Source organism: Peromyscus leucopus, chromosome 8a, assembly GCF_004664715.2.
Source record: "Peromyscus leucopus breed LL Stock chromosome 8a, UCI_PerLeu_2.1, whole genome shotgun sequence".
Lineage (NCBI taxonomy): Eukaryota > Metazoa > Chordata > Mammalia > Rodentia > Cricetidae > Peromyscus > Peromyscus leucopus.
The window spans coordinates 34513782-34526121 of NC_051085.1; the positions used below are offsets into that span (position 1 = coordinate 34513782).

A 12340-nucleotide genomic window follows, 5' to 3' on the forward strand; every position below is an offset into this window, starting at 1 on the left:
AGAAGCCAAGCAGCAGAGTGCTGCCGCTCCCACGCTGGGTGGTCAACACTTTCACTTAGGCAGCTCTTAATATATATATATATATATATATATATATATATATATATATATATATATATATATATATATGTATGTATATATATATATATGTATATGTATATATATAGTGTGTGTGTAATGTAATATAATCATATAAAATGTAGACTCTTAGACTCACTTCCAAAGGTTTTCATTGTTTGCATTTTCTGAGTTCTAACATTTTAATAGATTCATAGAAAAGTTGAAAACAAAACCTGCAAAATCACAACTATATATTTTGTATTTTAGAACAGTGATAATTTCTTTTGTGAGAACATAGGTAAGACACATTTCTGTGGAGCTTTTTGTTTTTGTTTTTGTTTTGTTTTGTTTTTTTACTCCCCCCCCCCCCAAGGCATGTTTGGCTTGTATGCCATGTGCATGCAGTGCCCATGGAAGCCAGAAGAGGGCATCAAGATCCTCAGGAACTGGAGTTATAGGCTGTTAGCTACCATGAGGGTGCTGTTAGCTACCATGAGTGTGCTGGGAATGGAACCTGGGTCCTCTGCAAGAGCTGCAAGAGCTTTTAACTGTTGAACCATCTCTCCAGCCCCAGACATACCTATTTTTGCTAACTACAATAAAAAAATATTCTCCAAAACTTTTTTAAAATTTTAACTAATGACTAATATAAACTGTCTAGAACTGATCTAGTTAACTAACTACCCATACAACATGTAGCTACTTCTTGCTGAAGACTCCGAAATTTTCTTCCCATATTTCAAATCAAATAGAATTCACAGCAGATTTTATATTGTTATGAGTGAATGAGGGAGCGAGCAAGTGAATGAGAAGATGAATGGGGAAGGATGATAGATGGGTGGATATATATGACACACAATAGATGGTGATGACAGGTGATAGATGGATGAAGATGATGGAAGATGAAGGATAGATGAATGAGTGGATGGATACAGGGAGATAGCAGATAAATGGATGGATGCCACATAGCTGCTTGTTTCTCAATATCACTTAGGAACCACACTATTTACTTAGACAAAACCCCAGCTATTATACATTATGAAGCAGATACAGAAACACAAATTTGGCTAGTGTATTCAATGATATTACAAAAAGATTGTTTTCTTAAGTTTGGTAATGACATTTTGACTTTGTAATAGTCTTTAATATTTAATTTCAACTTCCTATATAAAGCAGATTTTCACAGACAAACAAAGTGTAATACAAGACTAGCTATTAACCAATCTTGAAACCAGTCCATAGGTGTTTCCCTCTACCATTATTTGAATTTTTCTCCACATTTAAACATGTTCAGAATGAAGGAATTGGGCTAAAACAAGAACAAAACATTCAATGATGCCAACATAAGATATACCAATATAAACATTAGCCAAAAAGCATTATATCAAGAATCTAGTAGTCCCAGCATGGTCTGTAGAATATGATGGAATTTTCCATTTTCTCCTCTTTTTTTCACCACTGGCATTCACTCAGCTACATATAAGCCACCATTATTTTTCCAAGGTAACAGAGCAGACAGAGACAACCTACTGTGTGGGTCTTCACAACCCTGACATGCTCTCCTTTGCATGGCAGTAAGCAGACATCCCTTGGAAGTGGTCCTCAGTCCTCAGTCCCATAACCAGGCTTCACTTCCCAACATACTCAATTGTCTTTTGTTTTGTTTTGTTTTGTGTGTCACATATTCTAAGGGAAGTTGTTCCCTGTACTATTTCTCATTACTAAGCGACAAAATGACCACTCCTTTCCCAACTCCAGGTCACACCCTATTTTTTGGCTTTCCTCTAGAGAGTGGTTGCTCACCGTTGGTTATACTCAACTCCTTCCTTACTTCCCATTCCTTCTCCACGGTCCAGCATCACTTCTGTCCCCACCACTCTAGGGAATGCATTTTCCTCAGGGCCATCAAAAGCTTCTACCTTGTCAAAGTTAAAGCTTGATTTTCAACTGAGCTAACCCAGCGTAAGGACTCACATAACCCTGGCTTTATTCACTTCTCTTACTCACTTTCTTCCGGTTCCCATGCCCCAAGGGCACTAAAAAAACAAAAAGCTAAAATTTTAAAAGGAGAAAAAGAAGCACCATTTGCATGTGTGGAGTCATCTAGACCTCGATCCTTCCAGAAAAGGACTCATCACTTCGGGTGCCCCAAGAAGTGTCTCTTCCTGAGTTCTTATCATTTGAATGGACAGCACCACAACTCAAAGTAGACCCTTTGCCAATCTCTTGAGCCACCCTGACCTTCACTTTTCCATCATACATCATCCTCTACCCAAGCCCTGTCTGTTTCCAAAGAACCCACACATGGTGTGTCTCATGACCTCAGACGAACCCTCTCTGACCCAAGAGGTCATCCTCCCTCTTCAAGTCTGCAATGACCTAAGTACTGTCCTGCTTCCTGAAGGCTTTCTGAATTAAACGATCAACCTGAAAGCTGAAGGGACCTTAAAAAGTCTGCCACATGACACATCCCTGCTCAAAACTCTCAAACTTGGGCTAGTGAGATAGTTCAGTAGATAAAGGTACTTGCAGCCAAGCCTGGGGAACTGAGTTCAATCACCCAGACTCACACAACAAAAGAGAACTGACTCCTACTAGTTGTACTTGATCTCTCCATGCACACAAGGCACCAATACATTTACACTCATAGTAATAACAACCAAAATAAGTTAACAACTGTTAAAAAACCTCTCAAACTAGTTGACATCATCAAATCAAATGCAAAGTGCTTGCCCCCAGTGAATGCCTATCCCCACCTTACCTTATGACCTCGGGTATTCTTATTTTCCATGTCACTAGCTCCACTCACTCTATTTCAGATACAGTGCCTGGGGTCCTCAATAAACACACCACACACACCACAGCTGAGCTTCAGAACTGGAAATGCCCCATACTGCACATTCTCACCCGAATCTGGCATGGCCCACCTCCTCCTTTACTCAGTTCTCTACTGCAGTGCCCCAGTGTGAGCAAGTCCCTGGCCAACCTATTCGAAACAATACCCACCTTCTCTTAGCTCTTGGCCATTCTCCCTGATAGTTCACCTGCCTCACAGGAATGTGAACTTCTCAAGAGGAAAGTTTGCCTGGGCATTGCTGTGTCCCAGAGCACAGAGGCTGGGCCACAGACGCTAATTAACAAAATTCTAAACTGCAGTTGATTAATGAGTATCTGCTGCCTCAAAGATTAATAGCTATAATTAGTGGATACCACACTCAAATGTCCTCAAGGCAAGACAACTATCATAAATGAATGTGTGGAGCTGGATTTAAATAAGAAAGGAAAGTCAAGTCATGAGTCCCACTGAGTAAACAAATTCTTCCTTAATTTAAAAAAAAAATGTATATATATATATATATATATATATATATATATAGGTGTGTGCATATATATATATATACACACACACGTATATGTATGTATACATATATATTTGTGTGTGTGTGTTTTGTTTTCCTGTAAAAGTTCTGTACCACTTTTTTTTTTTATTTTAATTTTTCTGGTCAAGAGAAGCCATTAACAGTGTGCCTCTCTTCCTAGGGAAGGTGAATCACTCACCTCTTTGCTGTATTTCTCCAGTTGAGCTTGGTAGTCCACCAGCCTTGTCTGTACCCACGTCTTGACTCCAGTGACAGGACAGCTTTGAAGGTTAGTCTCTATTTCTCTCATGTTTTTCAGAGATGATTCAACTGTTTCGATCTCACTAGCAAATGTCTGAATATAGGAAAGAAGCCCATGTTGAATCTACTCCCATGTAAATGGATATCAGTATCACATCTGTCTGTCCAATCCTGAAGATACTTCTAGGACATACTGCCTGGGAGTCAGGATTCTCAACTACTTAAGAGATGCCTCGCTTCAAGAAATTCATTTCGCTTGGCATTTAAGACAGTCACTTGCTAAAAAATAGATTAAACATACTTTAATTTCATTGGGAAACACTACTTTTAATTAATTTAGCGCAATGCTTCTCAACTTGAGGGTTGCGATCCCTTTGGGGACTCATATATCCTGCATATCAGATATTTACATGATGATTCATAACAGCAGCAAAATTATTACAATTATGAAGTAGCAACAAAATAATTTCATAGTTGGGGGTCACCACAACATGAAGAACTGAATTAAAGAGTCGCAGAATAGGAAAGGTTGAGAACCACTGATTTAGAGATGCCTGATGACTTCATTGAGCATACATTGCATGTAGGATTACTAGTACATTTCATTTGTTAGATATGCTTCTCATAAAGGCTCATCAGATGATACAATGACAGCAACACCCTCATGGTAATCTTTACATTAAGATCATCACTGTAACAGAAGAGAGCAGCTTCTGAGGAAATTAATTTGCTCTTGTTCTCATCACAAATTCTATAACCATGGGCAGCAATAAAATGTGAACAATCTGTCTTTTATTAGCTATAAAGCCAAAATAAAAGCTTTAGAATAAAAGACACTTTATCTAGACTTCATATGTCCCATTCTTACAATTTTAATAACATCAAATGACAAAGAACAAGAAGAACATGTTATTTATCTGAATAGGAGTGCCCGCCCAGCAGAACTCACAGCACACTGGTCAAGCTGCCGCTGCAGATCAGCAGTATCTCCTTGGGCAGCCTGCTCTTTCATTAGGAAGTCTTTCACAGCACCCATCCACTTCTCAATGACGTCTGCGTCAGCCTAAATCAAACACAATAACAGAGGGGGATATTATCAGTGACATTCAACCCACTACATCTCAAGCTCAACAGCAACTACAAAAAAAAAAAGAGAGAGAACTTCTCAAAACTTTGATAACATCATTTTCATTTACTTCATTTCCTTTTTAAGCACCCCCCCCCACTTGGAAAATAATTCTTAAAAAAATGACAGCCTAGCAATAAGTCCACAAGCCTCAAAACACTCTGGAATGAACTACTTTTGTTTAAAGGCAAGCATATTTAGGACTAATATTCAAATTACAAGGAAAAATGCTAATCTAGTTATAATCAACTGAAAAAAATCTTTTCTTTTTAACTAACCTAGAGCAATTTTTCTCTAAACTAAGGAGTAAATATACAGCATCATGAAGGAAACACAATCTACCACTCTTCATTCTACTGTGGGACGCCTCCTTCCTTGAAAACAGAACTAGTTACTGTCTACTTCCGATCTTTCAACTGTTCAAAGTTACTAAGAACAAAGAGAAGGCAAACATTTCTTAGAAGAAGACGACTTTGGAGAGGAGATCACATAGATGTGGCTGGATAGAAGACAACGTTAGCCCCACCTAAACTTCAATACTGAAGAGGTAGCCATTTTCCCCAAGGCCTCCCATTCCATCAGTGCTTAGTCTGCCTTGTAAATTTCTCTAATATGTTTCTTTGAAGTCTCTTCAGTTCTCTCTTGTTCAATCCTAGATATAAAATCAATTTGAATGATCAAATCCAAAAGTGGCTACCATGTGTCTCCCTAGTCCTGTGATGATTAAGTATTTCTTCTTTTGTGACATTTCTAGGGCAGTACAGCCAGGTAATGCACAAAGAATTCTGACGCACATGCTCCAGAAATAACAAAAATTATTTAATAATCCTCTAATATGCCAAACAAACCAAACAATTTTTATTATTCATATGAAGCTGGAATGAATCACAAAGACGGAACTTACCACACAGATGTTTTATCTATAAAATACCACCTAAAATGATTTTGGATTTTTCTCACTGTGCATTTGTCCCGTGCTTTCTTTTGTGTTTGTTCTTAAATACATCTGCCTTAACACTGTGATTCACTAAAACCCCAGTATTCTCAGTAATTACTTCAAAATAAGCTTCCCGTCTCAAATATTGCTTGACTGCTAATTTAACTGTAGAATTGGGTCACTGTAAATACTAAATGTCGCTTTGTTATGTTGACAATAAAGAATAGACCAACAGCAAGCCGACAGAATAATTAAAATTTTTAGCCTTTCCAATCTCCTACCTGCCATTCTTCTAAGTGTCTTCTACTTGGAAGAGTCTGACAGAGAAATAGAATTGTCTGTCGGGCATGTGGCTTTGGTTTGGTCAGCTGGTTGGTTGGTTTAGATTGGGTTCCTTGTTGTTGAGTTTTTTTTATTTTTCCAACTAATATTCATAAGCCAATGGCACTGCTTTCCTGCAAATGTCATAACAACACCCATTGTCTAAAATTAATAGATGCTAATAAAATGGTGCTGGAGAGATATCTCGGCAGACAGGAGTACTCACTGCCCTTAGAGAGGAATAGGGCTCTGTTCTCAGAGCCCCATGCCCCAAGGGCATGCAGCTAAGTTACAAAGAACATAAAAGAGCTCCAAGAATAATAATACAGTTTCTCTATCCACTTAAAAATCACACAGCGAAAGCACTTATGTGTTTCTCATCTAAAACAATGAATTATAGTCTCTTTGCCTCTATCCAAGTTAACAGACAAACATATGAATACACACACACACACACACACACACACACACACACACACACACACCACATACATACATGCACACAGTTCTTTGGGAAACTTCTTTTCTTTTTTTTTTTTTTTTTTTTTTTTTTGGTTTTTTGAGACAGGGTTTCTCTGTGTAACAGCCCTAACTGTCCTGGAACTCTCTCTATAGATCAGGATGGGAAACTTTACTTCTTATAAATAAATATGTTTTAAGTGTCTAGTAGGAGCTTAGGAGCTTACTCAGCCCATAAAGTCCTTGCCTGGTAAGTTTGGGGACCTGAGTTTCACCTGGCACAGCATGGTGAGAAAATAATGGCACAGCATTGTTTTCCAAAGGCTGGGAAAAGGAAAACAGGTAGATTCCTGGGGCTGGCTGGCCAGCCAGGGTAGCCTAGTCTGAGAGCCCCAGGTCTCAGGGGGAGACCTTGTTTCAAAAAATAGCCTGTAGACAATCATCTTGCCTTTGGGCTCCAAACAGTCTTATGATCACACATATATTCTCTTTATCTGTGTGTGTGTGTGTGTGTGTGTGTGTGTGTGTGTGTGTGTGTGTCTGTCTTCCTGTCTGTCTTTCTCTATGTTTCTATCTCTGTTTCTTTTACACACACACACACACACACACACACACACAATCAGTAAATTTCTAATAAAAATATCTCCCAAAAAAAAAAAGCAATCAGTCCTAGTGTAAGACAGGCACCATTTCTTATTCCCATTTTTACTCCCAAATAGTCAAGTGAAGATGAAATTGGAGGAACTTAAAAAATCAAAGATTCTCCTTTAGAATGGTTGAAATTTTGAAAACAGCGACCATTCCTGCAGAAACTTCTTGAGCAGGCAACACCCTGGTTCAGGGTCACAGAGAAGGAATGTAAGGTCAAGGAAACAATCCCTTCACACCTTCCCCTGTCCCTCTCCTGAGCTGGAGACAGAAGCATTTTAAAGCCTGGAGACTCTGGACACAAGAGCCTGAGACGCCAAGGTACACAGCAGCCCTCACACTTGATGACAGCTACATTCCTGACATTGTTCTCTCCCTGCTCCCCCATCAGCTGGAATGTCTGCAGATTTTTAAGCTGTTAATTTCTACCCCAAGACACAGAGAAAACCAGCTGTGAAAACAGAATTAGTGCAGTAATTTAAAGAGCTTCCTATTTTGCTCAGGTTTGAAGCATTCCAGAGCCTGTAGCAGATACTACCTATAGTTTCAACAAATAACAAAAACCTGCTCAAAATACTGTCCTGAAACAGTGTTATGTCACAGAGATGAAGACAAAGAACAATACCGCCTCTACATCAGCTTATCTATCCCCATGTCCCTAAATCCACGATGTGGAATTGTCCCCTGGACTGAATAAAAATGATGGAGGAGGCAATATATTAATTATTATACCAGGTTTGTGTTCCTTAGAAAGGTTACATTAGCTAAATACAGATTTTATTCTTTCTTATATTTATTCTGAAATACTTCCAAAATAATAATTTAAAAACCTGTTTCCTCAATGGCAGAGTGCCAGCATGTCCTTTCTGCGTTCTGGGGCGGAACACATTGGTTGGGTGAGTGACTCTGAGCTTGAGCAACTGCAGGAAGATGAGTGAGCAGACAGCTGTGTGGACAGTGGGGAGGAGTGAGTTTTAGACTATGTAGTCCAAGACAGTGAACACTGTTCTGACACACCTACTGAGCACTTCATTCCCATCGCTGCCATTCATCGCCTCCTTCACATCCTCTTACTTGCCTGGGCACCCTGCAGAGTTCTATCTTCAAAGAGATCATTCCCTGAGAGGAAGGAGAAAACTTATAGTTCTAAGCATGGTAAAACTCCACTGGGTGTAGATGGGAGGCCACACAGTACAATGACAGAAGGGGAAGGATGTGCAGGTGCGTTTGTTCTTAAAGAATCAGCCCCAGGGAGGTGATATGCCAGCAAGTGCATGACATGCCCAGAGGAAGGCATAGTCCAGGGTCCATGATGACCGCCCGTCTGATGCTGCTCACAGTGGGGACAGAGTTGAGCTAGGCAAGGAAGACGCAGGGACCACGTGATAAGGGTGAACATTTTACTCCGGTGAGGATAACCAGGTCCCGTGCCGAAGTCTTTGGCATCGGTGGGAAGATGAATTTCCAAAGTATGAGATGAGAAGCAGGAGTCGAGTGAAAGAGTGATGGAATTTTGGGGAAGTAGGCTGTAGGAGGAGGGCCTGTGCCTGGAGGGGCAGGAGGGCGGCAAGGTACTGTCCCCAGAGCCAAGGGGCACACCAGGGTTTGTGTGCATCTGGGGATGTGCTAGTAATGTTCCAGGTATATTCTACACTGTAGGATCTGGAGTAGGGGAAAGGAAATGATACAAAATATATCACAGGCCCAGTGATATCCAAGATATTACTATTGCGGATGAGAGAGGAAAAGGAGCTGAGAAAAAAACGAGCCTCCTTGGATTTTATTTTGTCCTCATAATTCATAAAATCCTATCAGTAAAATCAATAACAACAAAAAAAATTGCCTGTTTCTTGCTGCCAGGTAAGGAATGATGGTTTGTCAAAGTGCAAAGGAGCATTTCTGCTGTCACGCACAGCACAGAGCAGAATTTAAGCCCACACTTGTGTCTAGCACTGTGAAAGAGCACAGAGGTCTAACCTCAGCCTATACATAAGGAATTAGCTATGAAGACACAGGAAATGTCACCAAATGCCAAGAAAATAAGAGACAACTACAAGCATTTACATAAACACAGAGATACCCCTCCCCCTTACAAATATCGCAGCACTAACAGGAGAAGAAAAAAAAGCACATCACAAAAATGAAGTCACCCTCTAAAGGTGCTATATTCTTGAAAGACTTTTTCTGAGTACTGGGATTCATTCTCTAAGCTCGGCACTCTACTAGCTATTGAAATGCCTGTATAAACTGACAATGTGACCACTCCGTGTTATGGGTAAGGGAAGGTATTTACAGAGCAGAGAAAGTTTAAAGACAGGAGATTGGGGGACCATTTGTCTTGTGGGAGAAGGTGTTACAATCTTGTGAGCATTTGGAAAGCTAATGTGTCATCTTTGGCCACCGACTGAGCTGTACTGAGTCCCTTTGCAGTGAGGCATAATGGAATCCCTGAGCCTGAGGAGAAAGATTAGAAAAGGAGAAGAAAGGGTGGACAACAGGAACTCAGCCAGGGGGAGGATTCCACTAAGCTCTAGGGGGGAGCTGAGGGCATGTGGGGAGGAAAGCAGGTGGAGAGAAGAAGCAGCTGAAGAGGTGGGTGGATTCCAGAATTTGGAGTTGAATATGGTGGGTGGCAGAAACCCGCAGAAACAACTGGTCCACATCCTAGCAGAGTCGAATCAGCAGTTTGGTTTGGTTAGGAGAGGCCCAGACCCTTGGAAAGGGATCCATTCGTGCTCCTGCCGGGATTTCAGCACCAGATGTATGAGGTGCCGACATGGCCACCCCACGATATGGTTAAGTGGAAGGTTTTTGTGAGATAAGTGAGAGTGAGCACAGCCAGAGGCACTGGGAAGAGTCCAGAGCAGGGAAAGAGCGCAGTAGACTGAACATGGCCCACAGACTGGGCGTGGCCATGAAAGCAGGAGCAGAGCAGGGAGGGAGAGAGGGAGAGCCCGTGCGTAGGGAGGACAGAGAGAGGAAGAGAAGGAGAGAGCGGACAAAAGACAAAGCATGGCTGGAATAGCAGGCTTGTAAGGAGAATGAGAAGGTGGGGGAAGGGAAGCTCCCGAGCTAGAGGGAGTTTAGGGTAAAGGAAGGCTGTGAGAAGGGATCGGTGGGATGCTAGCGTGGACTTTAATGTATAGCAGGTGCTCGGGATGCTGAGGGAACCTGGAGGTCGGCATGCACTTTGGCATGCTAAGAGGCATCACAAGTAGACATTTGTCCCTTCTGCCTTTTGGAATTTGGGGAAATGGAATTTCCTTTCGATCTAACAATGTCCTCCACCAGGATCTACTATAATGTATTCTATCATGCAAGGAAAAAATACAGATTCAAATTACTAGTATAAATGGACTGCGTGTGCATTAAAACCCTTCACGGACTCACTGTAAATATGAGCTGTCACCAGGAAAGGAAATAGAAATGAGAACAAGAATATTGTTGGCAGTGAGTATATCTATATTGTTCAATATCTGCACAACAGCAATCTTCATGTATTATATATATGATTAAAAATGTATTTTAAAAAATCGGAGATCTCTGACTTTCACCATGCACAGTAGTGTCCACACCTACATAGTGAAGCTCTGTCTCAAGAAAATAAATGAATTGATTTAATTAAGTGAAACAAACAATTCCACTACTTTATCGCTAAGAAACTCCACGAATTGGCAGTAAATCTAACACCTGCTGGGGCACAGTGCTTTAAAGAATGAAACTTTAAAGACTAAAACATGCATAAGGACACAGAATAAGGAAAAGGCTATCCTGTGAATGACTACTGACTGCAATTATCTTGTAACTTTGCAATGGAAACTTTGAAGTTTTCCCATGTGAATTAACAAGCAATTCCTTTGAAGCCACTAAGTAAGCATGAGTGCCTTTAGCATTAAAATCAGACATGTGTTTGCATCATAAAATTGGACAATTAAAGAATGAATACAAATAACTATCAGCAGCCTTGTTTACCTGTCAAAGCAAAACAAAAAAATAACAGGACATTAAACTCTGCTACTGTAATAGCAAATATTTGAATAGAAACCCGTGTGTTTGATGGGGAATATCGTTAATATTTATATTTAATATATTTAACACAGTCTCCAACTGACCACTAAAAGTACTTGTAGTAGGATATTATTTTAAGGTGTGTTACTTTTGTTTATGTTGCATTTGTTTAGCTCTGTGAAGCTGTGTTACTGTGCCTGTCTAAAACACCTGATGGTCTAATAAAGAGCTGAAGAGCCAATAGCAAGGCAGGAGAAAGGATAGGTGGGGCTGGCAGGCAGAGAGAATAAATAGAAGGAGAAATCTGGGAGACAGGAGTGAAAAGGAGAAGTAGCCAGAAAAGGAGGAGGACTCCAGGGGCCAGCCACCCAGCTACACAGCAAGCCGCGGAGTAAGAGTAAGATACACAGAAGTAAGAGAATGGGAAAATCCCAGAGGCGTAAGGTAAACAGGATAATTTAAGATAAGGAAAGCTAGCTAGAAACTAAGACAAACTAAGGCCAGGCATTTATAATTAAGAATAAGCCTCCATGTGTGTGATTTATTTGGGAGCTGGGTGGTGGGCCCCCCAAAAGACCAAAAACAACCAACAACAAGTACTAATAATGGCAAGAATAGTAACAACACTGAAGTAAAGTCTAAAACTAGATTAGGCTAAGCCCAGGACTCTCTTCTGTGTTTTAGAAGGATTTTTATTCTCTTGAAATTCCATATTCAAATACTGGCACACCATCCTAGTTAGCTTTAAATGTCAACTTCACACGGGCCAGAGTTAGGGACTCTCAATGGAGGGACTGGCCAGATCCAACTGGCCTGTGGGTATGTCGGTAGGAAATAGTCTTGATGGCTAACTGACTTCATGTAAGAGGACCATTCTCTGGGCAGGGGACCTAGGACTGTAGACAAAAAGCCAGGTATGCATAGGTCTGCGAGCAAGCCAGCAAGCCGTGTTCTTCTATGGTTTCTGCTTTAAGAGTCTGCTTGAGATCCTGCCCTCAACAATGGACTGCGATCAGAAGCGTAAACCCTTGCCTCCTGTAAGTGGCTTTGGTCAGTATGTCTTATCACAGCAGCAACAGGAAAGAAACTTACATTTAACTAACCCTCAAACAAACTCTTCAGGAGTCACTCATGAATTCCCCTAACAGAGCTAAGATTTAG

At 40.7% G+C, this 12340-nt stretch overlaps 1 protein-coding gene across 7 annotated transcripts in view; it reads right to left on the bottom strand.

Moving 5' to 3' along the window:
- Utrn (utrophin) overlaps nt 1-12340 on the bottom strand; it is a 514855-nt gene that overhangs the window by 329350 nt on the left and 173165 nt on the right. For all 7 annotated transcript variants that reach the window (XM_028861232.2, XM_028861242.2, XM_028861237.2 and 4 more), the window contains 2 exons: nt 4630-4743; nt 3619-3774 (listed from right to left, as the gene is read on the bottom strand). In XM_028861232.2, coding sequence (XP_028717065.1) covers nt 3619-3774; nt 4630-4743 — 270 coding nt within the window. The remainder of the gene's footprint in view (nt 1-3618; nt 3775-4629; nt 4744-12340) is intronic.